This window comes from Ambystoma mexicanum, chromosome 5q (assembly GCF_040938575.1).
Source record: "Ambystoma mexicanum isolate Mex_15411 chromosome 5q, UKY_AmexF1_1, whole genome shotgun sequence".
NCBI lineage: Eukaryota > Metazoa > Chordata > Amphibia > Caudata > Ambystomatidae > Ambystoma > Ambystoma mexicanum.
In genome coordinates, this window is record NC_090933.1 from 917,030,124 (window position 1) to 917,054,974 (window position 24,851).

General features: G+C 44.3%; 1 protein-coding gene across 9 annotated transcripts in view; it reads left to right on the forward strand.

Annotated features, from left to right (window-relative positions):
- Nucleotides 1-24,851, forward strand: part of VPS13B (vacuolar protein sorting 13 homolog B) — a 3,421,660-nt gene that overhangs the window by 1,263,765 nt on the left and 2,133,044 nt on the right. For all 9 annotated transcript variants that reach the window (XM_069621427.1, XM_069621422.1, XM_069621424.1 and 6 more), the window contains exon 18: nucleotides 18,788-18,922. In XM_069621427.1, coding sequence (XP_069477528.1) covers nucleotides 18,788-18,922 — 135 coding nt within the window. The remainder of the gene's footprint in view (nucleotides 1-18,787; nucleotides 18,923-24,851) is intronic.

The following is a 24,851-nucleotide window of genomic DNA, read 5'->3' on the forward strand; positions in this document are numbered from 1 at the left end:
AGCTAAAACCTCTTCTTTCCACTGTTCTCTGTAAGTAACTGTGACATCATACAGGAGGCCATCCACTCACAAGCAGTACAGGAGTAAGTGGACCAGGTTTTGCCACTGGGCCTGCAGATAAGGCCTTAACCCCCATCTTGCACCTTTGATGACTTGTTGTCTTTTTCGGGTACACCTGGCTTGGTCAGGCGTCCAGGTGGATACTTGCTGCACTTACTTGGCCGCCATTTGGGGGATACAAACACTCACCAGATCAGACTTTCTCAGCGGCCACCCGGTCCTGAAGACCCACCTCAAGGGCTTGTCCAGACTCTTCCTACCCGTGGATAGCCCTGTCCCATCTGGGACCTGAATATGGTTCTCGCCGCCTTACAGCGCAAACCCTTTGAACCCATGTCATTGGTCGACATTCGCCAGGTTACGCTCAAGGCGGCTCTCACCTCTGCGCATAGAGTTAGTGAGCTGCAGGCACTGTTGTCATGTGAACCCTTTACAACTTTCCACAACGACAAGGCCATCTTGTGCACTCATCCAAGCTTCTTGCCCAAGGTGGTCTCACCATTCCACTTAAACCAGGAAATCTGCTTGCCTGTGTTCTTCCAAAACCCACAGTCCGAGGCGCCGAGGGCTCTGCACGCCCTGTATCTGAGGAAAGTGCTCAAGTTTTACCTCTCCTGAATGAGATCTTTCCGGAAGTTGGAAGCGCTGTTTGTCACACTCGGGCGTGCCACTCCCAGGTTCCAGGCCTCCAAGGACTCCATCGCCCGGTGGATGGTCCTGGCCATTTCAGAAGCTTATGTGACCTTGGGAATGACAGTGCCGGCACGGATCCACGCTCACAGAGCCTGGGCCAGGGCTACCTCTGTGTCCTTTAAGAGGACTGCGTCTTGGGAAGTCATTAGTAAGGTAACTATGTAGACCACTCCGTCCTCTTTCTGTAAGCACTATTCACTAGATATCAGTTCCAGGCGTAATGCAGAATTTGGTCAGGCGGTTCTGAGAAACATTTTTGCTTCTTCCTAAGTATTAGGCATGTGGTTACAGCTCCACCCAGTTGTCTTTGTTTTGGTAGAATCACCCACAAGGATGTAGGAAAGGGGACAGGACGTATGAGTAATTAAAGTTACTCACCGTAGTGACTAGGGTACTTATAGTCCTTAGTCCCCTTTCCTGCATACATCCCACCCATCGTCCACCGCTAGTATGCTAGAGACAAATAATGTCAGTACAGCCAGGTATTCAAGCGTCCGATATGTCAAAATGGGATTGATGTATGGTAGTGGGGCCTCAGGTGCGTTCCTACTCCCGGGGCTATCCTCCCGCGCTCTAAACTAAATTTAAAGGGGTAGCTTACATTCTTCACTGCCAAAGGTTCTGGTACCATCCCCATGTTGGGGGACGTCCATAAGGATGGAGGAAAGGGGACTAAGGACTATGAGTACTCCGTTCACTATGCTGGGTCACTTTAATTATACCACCATGGAGTATGACTTAGGAATTTCCTCCCAGGAACAGGAATCCTTGTCCCAAAAGGCGGAGTCCCCCTCCAGTGACATCCCACTTGCCTAGACCCCAAAGGTAGGGTCTTGTGAAGCAGGCTCACCTCCCTAGCCTCAAAGGGGGAGGCTTTCCCCCTGGAGAAGTGCAGAATTCCCTTGAATCATCAATATGCCTTTGGTACTATTTATTCAACTTGATCAGCAACAATACATACCGGTAAGGGTCTGAGATTACATCCTGCAACTTGGACATCCCAGAAACCAGACATATGCCATGAATCATATGTCATCTCACCCCATTGAGAAATGAGCATGAATGCCTCTTTGATACTGCATGCTCAACTGATGGGGAGCAACACACACCACCACATCGACGTGCATCTAATAGCCGTCTTCAACTTAAACATTTCACATTAAATCAGACTTCCCATCTAGTTCACATAGAAATCAGAAACTGAAGATACCCAGTTGTCGGGAAACAAACATGAATGACTTGCTGAATCTGCAATAACATGTCACGTGTCTAGTATACTATCCCTCAGCTAGACATACCAGAAGCCTTGGTATTATTTATTGAACCAGCCCCTACCACAACACACATCACATGCCAAAAAACATCACTGAGCTCTCTGACACTTTGGCAACAGAACATCTGCCACATAGTCACTTAAATTAAATAAACCGAGAACAATTAAGAATGAATTGCCTTTCTCTGGGAACACTTATTCACACAATGAAATGAGATCCTTCTTTGCCACAATTGATATAGGTGATGCCTGAAATACAGTTTATGGAAGTGGGTAAAACAATTAACTCCAACCTTGTAAGGAAGAGAATACCTTGTTTGCAAAATCGCTCATGATAACATCTCCCAGTGAAATCACACACCAAAAGTAAGCTTCTTTTAAGAATGCACATTTTTTCTCCCAGCTTCCCTGCTTATGGAATTTGGTTTTTTGTGGCTCTTCCGGGCCTAAATATAAAGTGGAAGAATCTTTGCTTACCTGCTCCTTTGGCCATTGTTCGACTGCACCTTGGCAATGCAGGCAGACCTAAAACCCTGTGCTTAGGGTTTCCAGACAGATTCTACTTGCAGTGCATATAATGGACAATTGCCCTCCTAGAGTATTGTCCTTAATGTGATCTAGCTAGCCTCTAGCCTGCCATGCATTATTTTTCAATGTTATCTCTCGTTTAATTCTCCCACGCTACATTCCAATGTCTTATTTACCCGTTCAGAGCATACAAGGACATCACTTGGGTCCCTCTTCTCCGCCAGAGGCCAATATGGCTCAGTGTGTCTCCAAGCACTTACTCTGCACGCAGCCAGGTCTGGCTCTTGACACCTCTGACACCTAGTGTCACTCTGACACCCAGTGTTGCTCTGACACCTCTATCGGCACTCAGTCTCTACTTTATCCGTAACCCCACTGCTCTCAGCCGGGGGGCATCCAATATGATTATCTGGTTAGTTGCCTACACTCTTCCTCAAGGCCATCATGCATCCCCGACATGACTTAATGTAATACCACTACCATCTTAGTAATCCCCTCCATGAAATTTCTGCCAGCCAATAAGGGAAAAGCGGTTTCCTTCTTTTGATTACATTTTTTTCTAGTTAAAATATTGAAAACTATACATTAATGCGAACGATCACCATTATTCACCCTGTGTTGTAATTGCCCTACATCATGCGAGTTAAGTCTGTACTTTTTTCGTCTCCTTGATGTTTCCCACTCCTGCTCTTTGCTGCTCTCTTTGGCCTTCCTTTTGACCCCAAAGACCACAGTCTGGCTACTAGCCTGGATTTGGTCACAATCTGCCTCTACAAGGGAAACAATGGTGATGTATGTAGTATAAAAGACTAATAACATAGCTTTGCATAACATAACTTAGATGCACTGGGGTAGGTCTAAGACCTTCTGTATGGACCCAAGACACAAGCACCTACAGAGATGGCCTCTAATAACCAAACATCCCACCGACTAACCAACATTAACCAACTCTCTCGTTATGTCTTACATTCCGTATCAGACACCCAGTAAGCACACCCACCAGTGGTACATAACTCACACAGAGCCCTACCACACACTCAACACTCTTTAGCTTGATTCACATTTCACACAGATAGCAGGTATTTCTGATCTGCACACATCAGCATGTCAGGTTTTCACATCTTGCCTTTACCTCATCTCCCACTGGCCTATTACCCTTCATAACTGTGTGCCAAGTGCCTGCCAAAATGGCAGAATGTGCGCTACACAAGACTCAAATTGCATACATTAATGTACAAGTTTAATGGGTTTGAATCCACATTAAACTTGCGCTACACAACCTATAAATAATTCTACAGTTATGAAGCCCTAGTTCACCAGTTTACCACGCACAGTCTGTTTCTACATTTTATTGTCATGTTGTCATTATATTTTCCATTAAAAAAAAGAAAAATGAAGTACTTCAGTAAATATATCCAAAGATCATACAATGTAACGATGAGCATCAAAACACAGAACAGTAATACGCATACAGTTATAGACTTAACAGCAATGGGAAACCATTTGTGTGGACATTGTTTAGCAAATGTTTTCACTATAGGTTATTCATCAGTGGAAAACAGACTAATAACCTTTCACAGTTGAACATTTTTGAACCTATGCCTAAATGTTGATATTACTGTAGCCGATGCCAGATTAAACAGAATAGGCACCCATTATGACCTAATTCTGTTAATCAACACTAAAGAAACTGAATCTTAAGATTGCAACCTTTTTTCACTCACAGAGGTTAGTTGTGTGTGTCCTTCTGACAAACGAGCTCACCGATTTGCTCTCTATTCTGGAAAAGTCAAGCAGGGATAATTGCACATTCAAACCTGTAGCCTGTTAAAGGGTTGCAGGTGTATAAAAGGAAGCCTAATCAGATGCTGGCAGGAGAGGCAGTGGCAGCGGTGTTGAAGCAGATTCAGAGAGGCCAAGAGAAGCAGCAGGGAGCTGTGTTTGTGAAGCACGCTAACGGTTCATGGATGTGCGTCCTGGAAGCTGGGGCTCCATGGAATTGATCGAACGCTGTAAAGGGAGCTGTGCAGAGAGTGTCCATTTTTCTGGTGTTCACAGTGCTCGTTCTCCTGTGGACAGAAGCTGACCCAGGAGTGACTGAGGGGTAGGAGGTGGAGTCTGGAGGTGGAGAGCAGAAAGCCGAGCGATCTGAGCTGCTGGAAGACCCGTGAACACAACCAGTGAGTTTCTATGGAAGAGGAAACCCAGTGTGCGATTGTTTGAACTTACGCTGAGGATTACATTGTATTGGAGTGATCACATGTATGATAAAACACTTTTCGAAGGTCTCCAATCTGAATCCTTGTTAATCATTGAACTATTGGGAATACTTTGTAGCGGAATGGTCACGTGTATAAGGAAGCACGGTTTTTTGAAAGTCTGAGTGCTGGGCATGTTATAAAAGGCAATCTACAAAGATATGAAACAACAAGATGACTTGAATGACAGCTTTAACAAATATACCTTCATGATTGTTGAATTCGGACCAATTGAACTCTTACCTATTAGGATTAAAAATGAATGGGGCTTTACATTCAAATGAAACCACCCTTTGCCAAACTCAGAAATCGAAGTAAAATCTATATATGCTGGATATTCAGGTGAAACCAAGAACATTGAATTTAAGTGAAACTAATATACATAGAACTTTAAAGTAAACCATGTTAACAAGACAAGTGAACCAATATATGTTGAAACTTTAAGGTGAAGGGAACTTTGGAAGTGAACTTTAACAATGAACCAAAAAGAGGCCTATTGAACAACAAAGTGGGAGAAATTGTAAATAATAAAATATACTTTGAAAGCTGAATGAACTGCAATTCCTAAGTTGAACTCTTTGACTCTGACTTGCTTTAGCTTTATTTTGGTAGGGAAATCCCACCATATTATAGGCAAGATAGGCATTTTTAAAGGTTTATTTCAAATTCAGAATCTGTTGTCTCCGTCTTACTCCAAGATGCCTTCACACTGCATGGTATTTTCATGTAAGGCTGAGGCTACAGTCCCTGCTGCAGAACCTCTGGTGACCATGTAACCAGTACCTCTGAATCCTTTTGCACATAGGCCCTTATTACAACTCAGGCGTTAAGGGTTTAACGGCGCCGTCAGCGCCGTTAACCCTTAACGCCTGATTACAAGTGTCCCTTTGCGGGTTGGTGTTTAACGCCTGCTTTTAGCAGGCGTTAAAAATCCAACCCGCAAAGGGACTTTGGAGCTAATTACGGCACCGTAATTTACGGTGCCGTGATTAGCGCCTTCCCCATTCCCATTATGCCCTATGGGGGCAAAAATGGGAATGGTGAATGGGGAATTGCCGCCCCACTCACCTTGGAATGAGGCGGTAATTCCGCCATCCACCATGGCGGAATCGTAACCTTAGCGGCATGGACCATGGTGCTAATAGCACCATGGTCCTCCGCCAAGGCTGTAATGAGGGCCATAGTCTTTCTTTATAAGCAGCATTTCACTGGTCTTGTGGTGGACTTTAAAGGATATACTACTGGTGGGAAAACCTGTTAGGCATTTATGCTTTCAATTGAGTCAGTAATCTTCTAACAATCCATATCCATGGAGCAGATGTCTACAGCTGTTGCTGTTTTCCTTAAGCATACAAGCTATCCAGCTTGCTAGATGTACTTTGTTTAAATTGAGGGGGGTGGAGAATGTACTGCAGTTACCAGGATATTCCCTGTGAAATTCTCTTACCCTCCACCCAAGGCCTGAAAAACACTTTCTGCAAGACTGCAGATGGCTAGAGTCTCAGATTTTCTTGTCTTTTTCGTTACTTTTTTCTTGCAAGCTTGTATACACCAGTGCAACTGAAGCCAAAAAAGTGGGTTATCGCTACACCCAACCTGTCGGCACATACAATGGACCCTAGTGAATCTATAATGACTGAACATGTAACTACTGCTACAGCTGTGTAGAGGCCTTTAGGAAGCTGTAGCGCTTTTTATGAGCTTTAAAATAGTTAACAGTAATTAACACATTGATGCTGGGTCGGGGAGTTCGGGTTTTTGGAACACAAAGCACTCCATGAGTGTCAATTTCAGACCACTTTCGGAGGGAACAGTGATGGCGTCCGAGAAGACCATAGATCAGTGGGAGGAGTAAGTTCACTAGTGAATCCACTCCAGTCAGATAACATGTACTGTCCTTGTTGTAAAGTGGAAAGAGGATGTGACTAAATCTGGGTATTCTCTGTCATTACAACTGCAGCTGACAAGTAGGGTTCACCCATTTTGGGCATCTGACATGTTATTGGATGAGAAGGGTAGAAAGGCCATTTGGAGCAAGTGATTGTCAGATGTTTCCATACTCTACGCATTTTTAGGAAATTGGGTTTCCCTTAGATCGAGCAAGAATATTCACTGGAGGTGCGCTACTTATAAAAAATGTCCATCATCAACCATTTGTTGTGGCATTTGTGAAGGGAGCACATACTCATGGTAGGATTGCAGTGGATAAGTGCAGGTTTGGTTGCCTGTTTACCATCCGTCAGTAAAGCCTATCTCCCATCAATGATCATCCCACTCTTAGCAAGCAGAACCAAGACACTGTATCATCTCATGAAGAGTGGTGGTTTGGGAAAACCTCTATGAAAAGAAGTGATGAATGCATTGGGCTTTGACTAAAAGGATGATCTTTATAGTTTATCTTACCAGGAAGGATAACATTGAGGAAGATGCTATCAGTACGCCTATCTTGAATGGGAATTCCATCTGGTGAATACAGATAACTTTGTCTTGTGGGGTAAATCGAGCTGCTTGTCTCCGCACGGTGCCAGATGTATGCAATGTTTTTTCCTTGGAATTTTCTTAATCTGGGACGTTGGTAGGTGCAGTGTCTATGTACTGGTTTGTTTCTCCCCAATCCACATTCTTACTAGTCCTTCTTATCCACCAAGTTTGAAATTTCATCAGACTGTATTGGATGTGACGGAGGTCATTGCTGCCAAGAGGCCTTCTACAATAATGTTTAACCTAGTTGGTTTAATTATTGATGAATGATAGGTGAAATCAGAGGGATTTTAACCTACTGTCTTGTCCATCGACACATGGTCTCCAGTTGTAATCTTATTTATACAGAAGGACTAAATGATCGCACAGCCAAAGGTTATTTAGCAGCTATTTTGATGCTAAAGATAACGGCTTAAACAGAGTTTCTGAAAGTGTCAACCAATAATGTTCCATCACAATGCACCATCAATTTAATTTATTAATCATCTATTGGGATTGCTTTCTGAACCCCGGCACTAATTTTCATGGATGTTTCCTGAAGTGATCTACTTGTAGAGCAATATTTTTGGTAGAGATAACCAGTCTCAGGAAGGTCAACGAGCTACAAGCTTTGTTGAACCGTACATACGCTGGAGAAGCTTACATTGAGTAACATCATTGTTTCTGTCAAAGTTAGGAAAAGAATGATAACTTCACTTCGCCTTGCCAAAAAAATGTATGTTCTCTAAAAAAAAAAAAACTCAATTTTCTTTCAATCATGCCTGACCAGTACCTGAGATTCTCGATAGGTGCCTCACACAACCAAGTCATAGTTTCATCGATTTCCTTTCTAACAGCTCTATGGATGTTATTAAAAAAACATGACTGATCACATCTCATCTCGAAAAGTGCAAGTCGGAAATCTTTCTCATCTAAATGGCTTTTTATAAAGGTTTATTTTCAAGAGAAGGGTTTGCCCTATCTTCAAGCACCTTTGCACTAGTCCATTCTCTGGGCATGTCACTGAACACTGAGACGTCCTAATGGAAGATTGTGAAGTGATATTTGTGATATGTGTTTTTGGAGCTCTACTGGACCCATAGAGGGATATGTCCACCCAGGAGGAAAGTGTCCTTATCTCTAGGCGATGAGAGAGTTTGCCAGCAAACAGTGGTGGAACTAATACATGCTTTTTACTCACTCTGAACGTTATTTTAGTTTGTTATCTTATAGCTAACATCAAAGTTCTTGATGTCTTCATATTGAAATGTAATTCCCTGAAAGCTTCTCCTTCTTTTTAACTCACTTTTCAACTTGGAATCAGAAACGCACTTCAATATTACTGTGTTCCAATATGGTCAGTAATTACACTCACGCATTCCGAGTGATGTTAATGTTAGCTCATTCTCATTTGAGAGAGAGCATGTTGGTTTCTCCGTGCTTACAATTGTAGAATTATAAATACATTCTTTTAACGTGTGTTAGTGAGCATGTGTGCATATTTTCCTTAGGCTGGTGAGATCATCATGAAAAGGTATGGTTTTAGTGTGGCTTGGTGAATCAAGTGGACACTGTCAGAAAAAAACACTCCTGCAGGCTGCTGTCAGAAGTCCAAAAATCTGATCAGAGCATATTTATACCCATGGGTAACATGTTGTGCAATATAAGCTGAAATATATTCCACCCTAGAGGAAAATGGAATAGGTTACATACGCGGTTCCTTAGTGTGATGAATATAAAACTCCATTACTCACTTTAAGCAGGTGCTTTTTATGAGGGTTTAAAGAAATATAAAACTGCTGGTGACATGATTGGTTGGTGCAGACACCCAATGGGCTTCCCGAGCTTCGGCCAGATAAAGATTCTGAAACAATTAGAAAATTGCAAATGCTTTAAGGGTTAAGGAATTGTAACTAAAGATGCTATTTTTACCATTTGCATTTAACTGTCTGAGAAACTGATCTTTTTCAAAAAAAGAACAGTTTTCTATGATCACACATGCATTATGTGTTTTTGTACATGCACTATATTTAGCAAGTGTGAATTATCCTAAATGGTCCTGGAGATTTCATTTGCTATGGCGTTTTCACTTAAATAACCATACATTCTAATGACAGTTGTAGCATACTATGCGTTTTCAGAAAAATATCAATTTCATGGTAGTTTTATATATACCTGCTTCGGCAAGTGCCCATGGTGCCCTTTCTGTTTGCCAATCCCACTCTAAACAAAGCAGACAAGGCATTGCTAAGCACAATTTGTGTAATTTCTACTGTCTAGAACAGACTTCTCCATTCAAATTTGGATAATGTATTTTCTTTTTTTTTAACATCTTTATTTTATTTTATTAAGAGACGGATAGGAGACAACAAAATGTCACAACGGACAGGTTACATCATTGTGCCTTGAAAAAACATGACATATTCAGAACACAATTGAACTATGTTCCATAGACTGTACACTTCAAGCGTTCAAAGACAAAGGCCAGACCAGGGAACCTCGAACCCTCCCTACACCAAAGCAAGTTGCTTATATAGCATTGGTCTGTAACCCCCATGACAACAATCCTGTATATAATTAACAAAGGAAAGCCAAGTTTAAAGCATACGAGGAGTATTTCCTCTCTGCCAATGCAGTAATATTCTCTGATGCAAGGATTTCCCAGAGTTTTTCCCATCACATCGCTATAACTGGACCCTCTGGGGACTTCCAGTTTCGAGCCAGGGAGATCTTGGTGGCAAGCAAGAGGGTGGGTAATTTAATTTAGACATGGTGCTAGTCAATGGATAAATACCATAACCTATATACTCATGTAGAATGATCAGTGAGTATAAGGGTAGGGCCACCTGAAGCATCGACTTAATATGTGAAAAGACCTTCTTCCAGAACTCACGAGCCTTGGGGCAGAGCCACCACATGTGGTTGTAGCTTCCCCTCTCTGAACACCCTGTCCAGCATGTGTCAGGATAGGAGGGCGTGAAGTGGTGGAGTCCATCAGGGGAGAGGTGCAACCTTTAACAAAGCTTAAGTTGGTATTCCTTGTCTATGGTGCATCTGCCTACCCTGTGGTTTTGTTCCCATATCCTGTGCTAAGGCTCCTCTCCTGTTTGGACACCCAAGTCCCTCTCCTAGCTCACCATATAGGGCAAGCATTCCGAGGGATCATATAGCTGCAATACATTATAAAGTCCTGAAATTCCATGTCTGCAACGTCCCGCTAAGAATGTGAGCTGCAGGGCATTTTGATGTCTTGTACCCCTTTGTTCTGTCGTAGGGTAACTCACCCAGTGTCCCAGCTGAATCTTTCCGCTTCCTGTAGTGAAAACGTTAGTCTCCATTCTTCAAAGGTGAGCAGGTCTCCCTCTTTAAACAGTTGTCAGAGTTTCTGCAGACCACCCCGGGCCAAGAACACAAATGTACATTTCTGCATTCCAGGGGAAAGCTCGGCGTTACCGACAATGGGCAAAAGGGGGCCCATACCCACTCCACGGAAGTGCCCCACCTCCTGGTTGCAGTATTCCAACATCTGAGTGCCTGTGTTGTCGATGATAGGAGTGAATCCTGAAGCAGGCTGTGGGCTAATTTGGTGAATGCCAAATGCTGCAACTGGACCCGGGACACAACTTGCTCTATACCGTGTCCAGATGGGAGAATATCTAATCTGTGCCCACAAGAAGATGTGCGAGAGCTGGGAGGCCAAGTAATAGCGGTAAATATCTGGGATCCTGAGACCACCCATGTTTTACCTCTGAAGCAGGACTTTTTTTTTAGCTATTCTAGGTTTGCGCTGTTGCTAAATAAATACCAGAAGTTTCCCTTTAAGTGAGTGTAGTCTGTGTGTAGGGATCTGTGTCAGGAGGGCTGAGAAATGGTATGAGAGGTTCGGGTTGGTGGACATTTTAATTGCTGTAGCCTCTCCTAGAGACAAGATCGCCTGCTTGTCCCACTGCTTAAGGTCAGATCCTGCACTTGCAAATAGTGGGTGGTAGTTTACGCTATACAATGTTTCTTTTTTACTAGGAATTTGAATCCCTAGGTTTTCGATCCAATCCTCCTACCAGTGATTGGGGCAGACTGCTATCAATCTAACGCATTCCTCTGGCGGGAACACCAAGGCAAGTCCCTGAGATTTGGAGTTGTTGATTTTAAACCAGAACATCATCAGGATATTGGAAGATTTTCTGCTCCTGCAGTTGATATGACATGACCCTAATGTCCAGATTATGGCAGACCTGCATCGCCAGAGGCTCAATAGAGAGAGCGAACAGGAGGGGGGACAGCGGGCAGCACAGCCGATTACCCCTAGCTTTCTGAATAAGGGGGTTCGAGTTCCCATTGAGAACCGCTCGAGTAGAGGGCGAGGAGTAAAGAGCGAGCAAACATTGCCAAAATCGAGGGCCCAGGCCTGAATGCAGGAGAACTGCTCAAGTGTGACCAGTCAAGCCGGTCAAAGGCCTTGTGGGAATCCAGGGCTATCATCCTGGCTTTAAGAGATAATCTATCCACATTTTCAACCAGATTAAGGGTCTTTCTAGTATTGCCATGGGTAAACCAGCGGGCTATAAAGTTTGTCTGGTCTCGATGGAGCAATTTAGCTTGGACCATCATAAATCGTGTGGCCAGGACCTTTTGTATACATTTTAGCATCGTTGCTAAACTCGATATATTAGTCTAATAACTCAGGGTCCTTTTTAGGGTTCAATAGTAGGGTAGTGGAGGTTTCCAGCAAAGAGGGCGTTATACCCCGAACTTTGGGAAGGTGTTAAAAAGCCAAGTTAGTTGGGGAGCTAGGATGTCACAGTAGGTTTTGTAAAACTCAGAGGCATACCCGTCAGGCCTCATGGTGGTATTTTAAGTGATTTAACAGCTTTAACAACCTCGGCCACCTGTATGGCTTGCTCTAGTTGTGCAATCTCCTCCGACTGGAGGGGCGGGAAGGTTACTGACTCCAAATAGTTCTCCCAGGCCGACGTATATGGGGAGGTGGCTGAAGCTGATGTGGCATGGTATTTATGAACCCAGGCCAATTTATCCCGATCCCCCAACAGAACATCATCCCGTAGAACTTGCATGTTGTTTCAGGTTTTAGGTTTGACAAATTTACGGACCAAGATCTTATTGGCCTTGTTCCCTCTAGTGTAATAATACTGTTTGACCTTCAATAAAGCCGGAGATGTTCTCTCTGCCAGGTGAGTCTCCAGCTTAGATTGACCTATTTTCAGTTGACGCCATGCCCTTCGGGAGCCCGTGAGTATATGTGCAGTCTTACTAGCTTTAACCTCCCTTTCCAAATCCTCCTGCAAGTGAGTTCTAGCTTTGGAGTAGGATAAAGTTAGGCTCATAGTCACTATCCCGAGCACAACCTTCATCGCATCCCAGACTGTATGGAGTATAACACCCTCTGCTAGATTGTCCTCAAAATATGTGACTATTGCATTTTTATTCTCTTGGTGAATTACCAGTTCCTTGAGAAGAGAGCTGTACAGCCTCCATGGTCTGCAAGGCCTAGGAGGGAGGTCCATCACTGAGAGGGACAGTGACACTGGGGCATGATCTGAGAGGGCCATGATATGTATGGTGAAATACAGGACCCAGGAGACCAACGAGGAAGAACTTAAGAGTGAATCTATGCTTGAGAATCCCTCGTGGACATGTGAGAAGTGAGTAAAGTCCTTGCCAGTAGGATTCCTAAACCTCCATATGTCTACCAGGTTTAACTCTGTAAGGACCTTCATAAGGGCTAGAGAATTCTGAAAGTTCCCGCTAGTAGTGGGCAGTGTATTGTATAGTTTATTGATATAGCGCCTATACACAGGAAACTGTTTCAAAGCGCTTAGTCAGAGCCCGTGAAATTTGGAGACGATAATAGTCTGCACAGGCAGAGTAAGTGCGTAACATACATTTAACAATTGAGATACAGCAAATAGGCCTGACAGCGATTCTGCAGTTTTACCAGTGCAATTTAAGGGGAGAAGACAAGGGAGAACAGACAGATGATCTTAAGGTATGTTGGATTTGGATTGTGCAAGTGCGTGGACGGTAATGGGGGGGAGAGGTCCAAGTGCACCCAGTTGGTGGAGACTGGGGTAAGTTCAGAGAGAGCCACTCTTCTTGGGTTATTTATAAGTGCTGTGAAGGTGGAGGGGTGTAGGGCCGTGATACAAGTATGAGAGAGGACTAGGTGGGTGCCCGGGACCTGTGAGACTCTGAGATACACCAGGCAGCCAGTTAGCGAGCTGTGAGGAAGAGGAGGGATAGATGGAGAGAGCAGAGATCTCGGTTTGAGGGAGAACGAAGGAAAAGGAGAAGAGCAAGGTCTTGAGGAGTTTCCGGAACTTAAGAAGGTCATACTCAAGACGGAGCGCGGCAGGGAGGCTATTCCAGAGAGTAGGGATCTCCCTCCAAATATCTGCTTGAAGAACAGGCTCACTCGCAGAAGGTTGGAGGTAGATGAGCAGAGGGCTCGCGAGGGAAAGTATTTAAGCAGGCAGCGTTGCAGGTAGGTAGGTCCCAGGCCCCAGAAAGCCGTGTGGACAATGCAGGGGGTCTTGAACTTGATCCTTGTAACTGCAGGGAGCCAGCAAAGGGATGTCAGTGCTGGAGAGATGCAGTACCTGGGCTTTCGGGCCAAGGATAAGTCTCAAGGTACTGTTCTGGGTGAGTTGTAGAGGACACAGGGCCGAAGAAGGGAGGTTGAGGAAGAGGCTGTTGTAATAGTCCAGCCTAGTGAGAACCAAGGCTCTAGAGACAGTGAGCCGCTGGGGGAAAGTGAGAAAAGTTAGAGTACCTCGGAGGAGGTGTTGCTGATAGTTTGACTTTTTAGAGATGTCAGAGATGTGAGAGGAGAAGGAGAGAGTGGAATCGTAGATGACCCCAAGGTTTTTTGCCTCAGAGGTGGGTGCGGGCGCAGGACCAAGGTAGGCCGGCCAGAGTGAAAATGGAAAAGCAGGAGCAGGGGTACCAATGCGAACGATCTCAGTCTTACTGGCAGTGAGGCAGAGGTTGTTTGCAGCACACCATGAATGAATAGCGGACATTCGGATATGAGCGAGGAGGAGGCGGCTGAGGGTAGCCTGAAAGATAGTTGCGTGTCATCCGCATAACACGGGAGGTTAGAGGTGAAAGTGGCAATCACACATGCCAAGGCAGCCATATAGACGTTGAAGAACCAGGGGGAGAGGTTAGAATTCTGGGGAATGCCACAGGTTGAGAGAGCAGTAGTCGAAAGAAAGGATGCGAGTTCCTCCTCCTGGGATGGGCGGTCGGAGAGAAAGGAGATTAACCATGCCAGAGCCTGACCTGTGATTACCAGGGTGTCTCTGAGACGTGCAATCAGGAAATTGTGGTTAACTATGTCAAAGGCAAAGGAGAGGTCAAGGAGAATGAGGACAAGAGGGAGTGTTAGTGTCAACATTTGAGAGCAGGTTTTTACAAGTGTTCAGAAGAGCAGTTCCCGTGCCTCTGGATGCTCTAAAGCCAGACTGATGGTCATGGAAGCAGCCAATAGATTCAGTGTGGGAGGTCAGGCTTAATAGAGGAGTTCTTCCAGAAGTAGTATGGGTACTTCCAGTCCCTTTGGCATTGAGTGAAGGATTAGAACTTGTTTAAAAGGATGGAAAGGGAGGGAGTCGTAGAAGCTGTTGAGGTTTTGTAATGGGTAAGCCGATAGTGGTGGTGCGGAAAAGCAATGGAGCTGTGAGACTTTGCTTAGACTTGAGGAATCTGAATAAGAATGTAGTGTCATGGAAGTTTCATCTTCCGAATGTATTGCAGATGCGTGTATCGGGAATGTTTATATTCTCCCTACTGGAACTGAAATCAGCATACCTTTAGGTAGAACTACACCCAGATATCATGTATTTGGCAAGCTTCATCAAACCATTTGGACTTTATCATTGTAGAAGAATGCTGTTTGGACTAGTATAGGGAGCAATTGTTTTCCCGAAAAAATACCTACAAGTTGGTGGGGAATGAGAGTGGTGTAATGTATTATCAGGATGATGCATTGCTTTGGGGAGGTAGTGAAAAGGATTATGATGAGAGACTTCCGAGAGTGTTGCAGGTGTTGAGAGATGCTGGGTTGACGATAGCAATGGAGAAATGTGTGTTCAAGAAGAGCAGAGTGATATATTTCAGACATGAGATATCTGGGGACAGAGCTCACCCAAACATGATACGTCGGTGGCTATCTGTCACATTCCAGAACCCAGAAGTAAGACCGAAGTTGCTGAGTCTCTGGGGCTGCGCACTACAGTAAATTAGTTAGGTATTTGTCAGATAAGTCTAAGAATATGACGAGACTCACGTTTTTGACTTGGATTAATTGCGCAAACAAAAGTTTTCTGAAATAAAGTCTAATGTATTGCAGGGGCCAGAAATGTCAGGTCTTAAGGAGGATCGCCTCACAGCCGTGTTCATTGATGCCAGTGATTCAGGGTTGGGGGCCGTACTTATGCAGAAAGAAGAGGCATGAAATTACACCATTGGGTTTGCATCCAGAAAACTCAAGGAAACTGAAAGTAGATACTCTGTAACTGAGAAAGAAGCTTTGGCCTGTGTGTGGGCCATAGAGAAGTTTGAAACGCATCTTGGGGGGGAGCATTTGTTGTAAGGACAGATCAGACCGTTGGTCAGTATTTTCAATAAGGGTGGTCTACAAGGAGTATCCAGGGGAAACTGTTGGTATTTCTGGTGGAGCAGGTCATGGGGAAGAATAATGTGGTTGCTGGTGCATTGTCTAGGGTGGCAGTAGATGAGACTGAGGAAAATAATGTAGATAGCCAAGAGAGGGGCAACAGGTCATAGATATTTTTTAAGTGCTGTGTGAAGCAAAGAGAGTGGGATGAGGCCAGTTTGCAGGGCAGACTTTAAGCAAGAGTTAAGGAGATGGATAGTTGCGGAAGGAGTGAGACACAGAATAGTAGAGTTTGGACATAAAGAGCATTTGGGAGTGTGCAAAACCAAGACATTGATTTGTATGTATTTTTGGTGGCTGGGAGTGGACAGGTTGTTGGAAGAAGAGGTAGTGAATTTCATTGATTGTGTGGACAACCTCCCATGAAGTTAAGAGAAGCGCCAAAGGTACTGTCAGAGGAACTTGTAATAGATTTACTGGGCTCATTCAATATTATGGGCGCTCGAGATTCATATTTGATAGTAGTGATGGACATGTTGTCTAAGTGGCCAGAAGTTATGTGTGAGATACATCACGCCTAGTAACATAATTCGGGTTCTAGAACCGTTATTCTGGAGAGAAGGGTTTCCCTTGCGTCTGTTGCAGGTTACTGTCCAGAGATTTTAAGGCGTTCCTTGAGAGGTATGGAATAGAACATAATACCTCGCCCTGTATCGCCCACAGGCAAATGGATGCGTGGAAAGATTCAACTGCACATTGATGGATTTGATAAGGATGGGGGTTAATACAGGAAAGGATTGGATCCAGGGCAGTGATTGAGAGAGTGTTCCAATACGAGTTGGGGCCGCATTTGGTGATGGGAGAATCACCATTCGAGGTTTTGCGAGGGCGCAAACCTAATCTGCGTCTATACCCTAGGATGGGGAGGTCAAATCTCAGTCAGTTGCATGTGGAGGAGATGAGGAATAAGATTTCTGTGAGTGGAAGGGGAAATAAAGGTGAGGTATGATCGGATTTGCTGTTGCAAGGAGGTGGTGGTGAAGCCAGGAGACCTACGTAGTAGGGTGAGGAAGGGTCAGTCTAGGTTTTCTTAGGCAGTGAATGACCTTGGTTCTAAAGTAGTAGTTAAGGGGGGCGGAGTGTGGAGCAAGAAAAGCATGACTTTGGTGGAAATGAAGGGTGGGGCTTCAAGGGGTAGTGAGAAAGTGAGGAGTGATGAAGGAAGACAGATGTTGAGACTGACACTTACTAGGATTGTCATGAGAAGAATGTGGTAATGAGTGAAGGCTTGAATGGTGAAGAAGAGAATTGGGAATGAGAACGTGATGGAGTGCAGACAGCTGAGGTGGAAAGAGGTGATATGGTGTCTAAGTAGTTGCTGCTGAAGGGACGATACGAAGACAGAAAAATTAAAGTCACGCTCAAGCCTCATTGTGTGTGTTCTCCCTACACAACAGTCAAGAATGCAGATTTGTAGATAGTGGATTAAGGAATTCCGCCAATATTTAAATAATTGCTTAGATATTAGGCATGTAGAGAGGATACATTTGTGTACAAGCGCATTATAAATGCCACATCATATCATACCTAATGTCCTTCGAGGCCACAAATGACAGATATATGTATATCTTAATAAGGCACTCAAATCAGTATGTTAAATTAATTCATTACTCCATGCCCGATTGTGGTTATTGTGTTTATAGAGAGCATACATCTCTCTAATATCTCAGTTGTTGGCTTTTCTACTGTTGACCTATTGCACACAAATGTATGCTGACTGGAGAATGAATATGGAAAAAATCAAAAATAAACCAGGAATATACTACGATTGAGGAAACATTGACTGTACTTGAGTATACTTTGGATTTAAAACTGGCACTATGCTGTGTGTGCACATTTGGCATATAATCTGGGATGGTAATACTGGGGGTATTGTTTGGATTTGCACACTGTATAATTATAATTGTTGTGCAAACTGGAAATATGATGGATAGTAAATTGGGAGTTTTGTCAAATTGTTAAATAGTTAACATACTTGGAGCAGGCAGCATTTGATAAATAAAGTGAGATATCCTGTTACTTGGTAAACTGGGAGTAAACTCGAGTTGTAAGACATTTGTGTCCCGGACTACTTTAAGGGCATTCATAAAATGCAAAATCTTTGAAATAATATGCAAAACAGATTCATTAGTTCATGAGACATAACAAATAAAATAACCAAGCATGTTTTTGTTATTGTTATAGAGTACATATTTAAAGACTAAACATTGAACAGAGTGCAAAAGTGCTGTCATACAGAAAACCTCTAGGCCTTCCATGCAGAATAGATACACAAGGCAACATCCAACCATGAGCCCCTTATTAGGTTCTGAATTCCCTATGAGAAACGTCTGCAAGGAACAATGATTTTAGACTTAGAAATGTGTCTAAAGGTTGTCATAACATCTTTGTATATTTTTTGCTTGCTATGGTATCATGTGACTTAAAGGTGTACCACTCTTTAAATAAAGCTTCTAAGAATTATTTGCTGTTATTTAGTCTACATTGTAGCAAACAGCAGCACTATTGGCCAACCACATCAGGAAGTGCCATTTTGTCCATTAGGAAGCTAGAACTCCTAAACCGTACACTTAACGATGATGTCATCTTTCAATTTTTTCATTGTGCTTGTGTTTAGGAACAGCAGGGTTAGGGGCGGAGTGGTTGAGAGGAGTAGAAATGCTTTATAATTTGCTTTCCGGAATTCATTCTTGAAAAAAATAGCAAATACTATCACTGATGTGGACCATTAAAGTATAATATTCATAAGCCTCAGTAAATTACTCTTTAAATAATTTTGATTCGACTGGCTAGTACATTTTCAGTTTTCTTTTTTATTAGGTGTGAAATCTAAGAATCCCCTGCCAACTCTTGAAGCTTCAATTCAGAATGTAGAACTGAAGTACTGCAGCACATCATTGGTCAAATGTGCTTCTGGGACTGTGGGATCAATAAAGATTTGTGCCAAAGCTCCAGGTATGTACAGCTGGACCATGTAAACCTTTATTGCACGTATTGTAGAATTGGCCTCACTTTTTTACAAGTAAAATTGCGGAAACAAGAATTGACCCATTGCTCTATTAATACTAATTGTTGTCTTTGCATTTATTTATGTTCTTTATGGATTTTGAAATGGCTTTTCTTTAAAGATGCATATTATTACCTCTTAGTTATGACAACATACTGTATGTAAAGTACATTTGGTCGAGTAGTACAGAGGGTACATAGGAAAGCAAGACGGCATAACAGCCCACTCACACTCGCAGATATGTATGGCATAAAAAGGAAACCATTCTCCCCTAGCCGAGGTCTTTTTTAGCTTAAATTACATATAAACTGAAATGTAAACAAAAACCAATTGCTTGCTGCTATCTTGAGCGTCCAGGTTCTTCAAATCAAAACATACTCCTGTGGAGTGCCCTAATACTTGCTCTTGTGTACAGCACTGACGGAGGGCTGCACATGGCCAGGATACTATCACAAGCATACCTTAGGTGGACCTCTGTTACAGCAGGATATACAGGGACGTTTATATGGTTTAGTCCTTAGGTAAATTAAATGCTGTTCCACCACGTGGCTGCCACTTTGTAATTAGCGAAAACCTTGTTTTCTCGAAATGGGTTGTCTAAAGTGGGAGGTTCATTTTTACCTCTTGTTTACAACGTAACAGAAAAAACACATTCATTTCAAATACCTTAGCTCTGCATATAAACAGTTTATGTTGAGGTTCACCTCTTGCATTGGCAGCTTGTGAATGTTTTAATTGGGCGGGCATGAATGCTTGCCTCGAATAAACGGGAGCAACCAAGCGAGGGAGTCGGACCCAACCAAGGGGGGAATGGTAGTGGTTCTCCAGCAAAGACATTTTTTAGAAACATTTGGTAATAAGCTACCACCCAGGTTTCCAGGTTGTAAGTTACTAACAGTACAAAGAACAAGTTACTTACCAACTGGTAACATTCTTTTGATTGGATGTTCCTCCAACGTATTCCTCATCTTAGATGTATTCCATCCAGCTTTAGCTGCTTCGGAAAAAGTTTTCGGCAGAGCGCGCCGTGCATCAATGTCATCGAGTCGATGGTCCCTCGAAGGCCTCCGTCGAGGGTGACGTCATCGGGTGTATAAGGAGCATGCGCGGTGCCCGTTGGCCTCAGTTCTATTTTTCCCCTTCACCATTGATTTTGCACTGTGTAGATTGTGCCGGTAGACAGGTTGACGTGGCAATAACCCGTAAAAATCTACAGAGGGGTAGGGTGGGAGGGCGATGAGGAATACGTTGGATGAACATCCAATCGAAAGAATGTTACCAGTTGGTAAATAACTTGTTCTTCGACTTGATTGTGTCCTCCAACGCATTCCTCATCTTAGATACTCCCAAAGCAGTATGGACAATTTCTCTGGAGGAGGGGGTTAAATTTTTCGATACCCTTAGATGGCTGAATATAGTACTGCTTTACCAAAATTCAGCTCCTTAGACTGGGAAACATCCAGACTATAGAATTTTGAAAAGGTATGTAGTAAAGACCAAGTTGTTGCTTCACAAATGGACCTTAGTGGGTTTATTGCAAAGCAAATAGTCTCAGTTGGCCAACTGGTCCCACGCCCCCGCGACGTGTGTCTATCAGACCTTGGGGGACGCAAGAGAGCGAAATTCATACAACAGTTACATATATACAAAACAAGCATCTAGTAATCAGTGTCACAACTTATACCGCCCCTGTTGCATTTCATTTGAACTAGGCACAATGATTGACAATGGTGACAAGTTTGACACCTTCAAACATTCATTGTGTAACAGTTTGCACTTTTGTAAGCCCACAGACAGACACCAAGTCTGTGTTTTAAAGAACACAATGCTTCTGTCTTCTGCAAGCAAGCTGTGCGTAGGGAGAGACACATTCCTGGCCTTGCTATCTCCTAGTTGCTATTTGTGTGCCGGGGGGTCAACTTGCTCTCCAGGGTTGTACCGGGCTCAGGGAGGGGGGGCCACAAAGGAGAGCATAATTCAAATCATTTAATGTTTGCTCCGGTGTTCCTACTGTGCTTATCGAGACTAGCTGGCACCTGCTGTACTGATTAAAATGCCTTGTTGCTCTCTTTCCAAGGATATGCCAGGGAGGGGACCGGACATTTCTGTCCGAGTTACTGCATTATGTTTCAACATGCCACTCGCGGCCTTGCATTGTGCACCAGTGAAGCAGAATAACATTTCAGCAAAGCAGTTTTACATGAGGCAAAAAGCAAATGTTAGAGAGAAAACAAAATGGCGATTTCAGTCGCTTCAAAATGGCCGCACCTCAGTCAAGCTTATGGCCATCTATTTCTAATACTAGATGCATGAGACGGTTGGTCTTCGGCCAACATAATACATAGCCTTATGATCGAGGGGTGTCTATTTTTCTAGATCGACAGTGGAATGAGCCCTTAAACCTTCTGGTGGGTCTTTTTGTGCTAATCTGTAGCATTCTGAAATGCAAAGCACAATCCAGCATGATATTGTTTGTTTTGTCACCAATTGACCCAATTTCCTTCCAGTGTGTCCGATAAACAGTTGATTGTCCGCTCTAAGCTTGGAAAGCCTAGAGATGTAAAAGCTTAAAGCTCTTCTTGTATCCAAACTGTGTAATCTTTCCTCCTCCTTACTAGGATGAGGTGGAGGATAGAATGCGGGTAAAACAATTTTCTGACTTAAATGAAAATCAGACACCACTTTAGGTAAAAATGAGGGTTCAACCCTCAACACAACTCTGTCCTTATGGAACACAGCATAGGGTGGCCCAGAAGATAGGTCCTGCAATTCGCTCACTCTTTTTTGCAGATGTTAAAGCAGCTAGGAAAGCAGTTTTCCATGTCAGTAATCTTAATGGACAAGTGTGCAAAGGCTCAAAAGGAGCACACATTAAGAATTGTAGGACCGGATTGAGATCCCAAATTGGCACTTGAAATGGGTAAGCAGGAAACGCATTAGTGAGTCCTTTTAAGAATTGCACTACCAAAGGAATCTTGAAATGGGAGCATTATTCCAACGAGCGCTTGAAGATGGAAAGCGCTGCAAGATAACCTTTAATGGTTCCAACATTTAGACCTCTATGTGCTAAGGACAGTACCTCCGGAATAGTACATAGAAAAGGATCGACATTCTTTTCTCTGCAAAACTTTTTCCAACGGCAACGGTATAGAGACTTTGTTGCTGGCCTTCTTGACGAAAGCAACACCTCCACCAGGTCCCAATCCTTGTATCTCAGCCTTTCAGATACCAAGTGTGAAGGTTGAGAATTTTGACCTCTGGATGGAGAACCTGAACCTCCATTTGTGAGAGAAGGTCCTCTCTCTGAGGAAGACATACTGGGGGACAGATGGACATGTCTAGAAAGTCTGGGTACCACGTTCTCCTGGCCCAATCCGGGGAAATTAGGATCATGTGGTTCCCGAACGTCTCAGTCTCCTGATGACCTGAGGAATGACGGGAATCGGAGGAAATGCGTACAATAGTGGGAAATTCCACTCCACCATGAACGCATCCCCCAGGGTTCCTCTCAGGGGAAATTCCCTTGAGCAATACCTTTCGCACTTCCGGTTGATCCCGGTCGCAAACAGGTCTACCTGAGGGGTTCCCCAAAGGGCGAAGATCCTCCTGAACGACTTCCTGAGCCAGTTCCCATTCGTGGGATGCCTTGCTCTGCCTGCTCAGAGCATCTGCCGTCATATTCTCCTCCCCGGCTAGATGAACTGCCGTTAAAGAGATTCCTTCCTGAATTGCCCAATACCAGAGCTGCATTGCCTCTCTGCACAGAGGTAGTGACCCTACACCTCCTCTTTTGTTTAGATAATGCATGGCCACTGTGTTGTCCGTCATTATCAGGACATTTTTTCCCTTGACAGATGGCAGGAAAGCTTTCAGCGCTAGTCTGATTGCTCTCAGCTCTAAAAGGTTGATGTGAAGTTTGGACTCCGATGGAGACCAACGACTGCTGATTGTCAGATCGTTGGCATGAGCTCCCCACCCGATGAGTGAGGCATCCGTCACCACTGTGATCTCCGGCTATGGTTGCCAAAAATGTTCTCCTTTTAGGATATACCTCTGTACAAGTCCACCATAGAAGATCTTGTCGAACTTGGTTCGGAATCTGGAGAAGATCTGTCATTTGACCTGATAACTGGGACCATCGAGTCTTTAGAGCCCATTGAAGGAATCTCATCCTCAGGCATGCCTCTGGCACCAGGAAGATACAGGATGCCATGAGGCCGAGTAACCTTAAGAAGTCCTAGGCATGGAGATTTTGGGCATATTGAAATTTGGAAACCATTTGAAGAATGTCTTGAGTCCTTGACCTGGGAGGCGAGCTCTTTCCCAAGGATGTGTCTAATACAGCTCCTATGTATTGGAGCTGTTGAGAAGGTGTCATTTGTGACTTCTTGAAATTGAGGGGGAAGACCAGTCTGTGGAGGAAGTGGCAGGTGACTTTCAGGTGATCCAGTGCTTATTCGGCAGAACGTGCTCTGATCAACCAATCGTCTAGGTAGGGGTAGACGTGAATCCCCCCTCTCCTGAAGTGCGCTGCCACCACTACCATCAGCTTGGTGAAGACCCTTGGGGCGGAGGTCAATCCGAATGGCATGACTCGAAACTGATAGTGTGAGTAGCCAACTACGAACCTCAGGTATTTTATGTGCTTGAGATGAATCGGCGCATGAAAATAAGCATCCTGGCGGTCCAATGATACCAACCAATCCTGGAGTTGAAGGGCCTGAAGGATCTGAGAAAGAGTGACCATCTTGAACTTGTCCTTCCTGAGGAACTTGTTCAAGTTTCTTAAGTCCAAGATGGGTCTCAGTCGTCCGTCCTTTTTGGGGATCAAAAAATACGTACCATCCCTTGTTCCTCTCCGCTGCAGGCACTGGCTCTATAGCACCTTTCTCCAGCAGGGTTAGAACTTCCTGCTGTAGGAGCGGGTCTGAAAACTTCAAAGGGTGTCTCCCTGGTGGATTGCTTTGAGGTTGCGTTAGAAAAAGAAGGCAGTAAACTTGGGCTATTATTTCTAGAGCCCAACCATCGGAAGTAATGGCTCGCCATTCTAGCAGATGCTGTGATAGCCTGCCTCCCACAGGTGTCTTGTGATGCAAGTCCTCAAAGTGGTTTTGTGGCGGTTGCTGCAGCCGCTGATGGCAAAGAGGCTGTAGCTGGAGCTGGCTTTGCATATTTTGCTCGTCCACCGCGAGTGGCCTTTCTCTGGCCCCTTTGACTGGCCATTCCTCTCGCCTTTCCATATGAGGAGTAGGATCGTCCCCTCCAAGATTGACCTGGTGCACGAAAAGGGTGAGGTTGCCTAATAGCAGCCCCCAAACACTTGGTCGCTGCTTTTGAGGTCTGCAACCTCTCGGGGCTCTCGTCAGCCTTGCTGCCAAAAAGGTGAGACCCGTCAAAGGGCATGTTCAGAAGGCAGTTCTGTACGTCTGGTGCGAAACCCGACTACCGTAACCATGCAAATCTGCGCATTACCATGCTAGTGCCCATAGACCTGCTCACACTATCCGCAGTGTCCGTTCCAGATTGAAGGGATTCCTGCTGTTTAGTGGGGCATTTCATCCTTTTTGGGGATTCGTCCGAGAACGAGTTGGAGGGGGACCTGTGGCATCTTTTCTTCATTTTTTTTTTTTTTTTGTCGAAGACGACGAGCGATGGGAATGGCTTCGGGACCTGGACCGATGCCTTTCACGTCGAGGAGACTTCTCCTGACGGGACCTCGACTCGACGCTAGAGGCTTTACGGTTGATTTACGACCTACCTGTAGTTTTCCCCTCCTCTCCCGCCAGGCCTTCCCCGTCATCGCCTGACACTTTGTACAGGCCTCCATGTCGTGGCCTTCCCTGAGGCACCACAAACCCTCTCGGTGCAGGTCTGTGA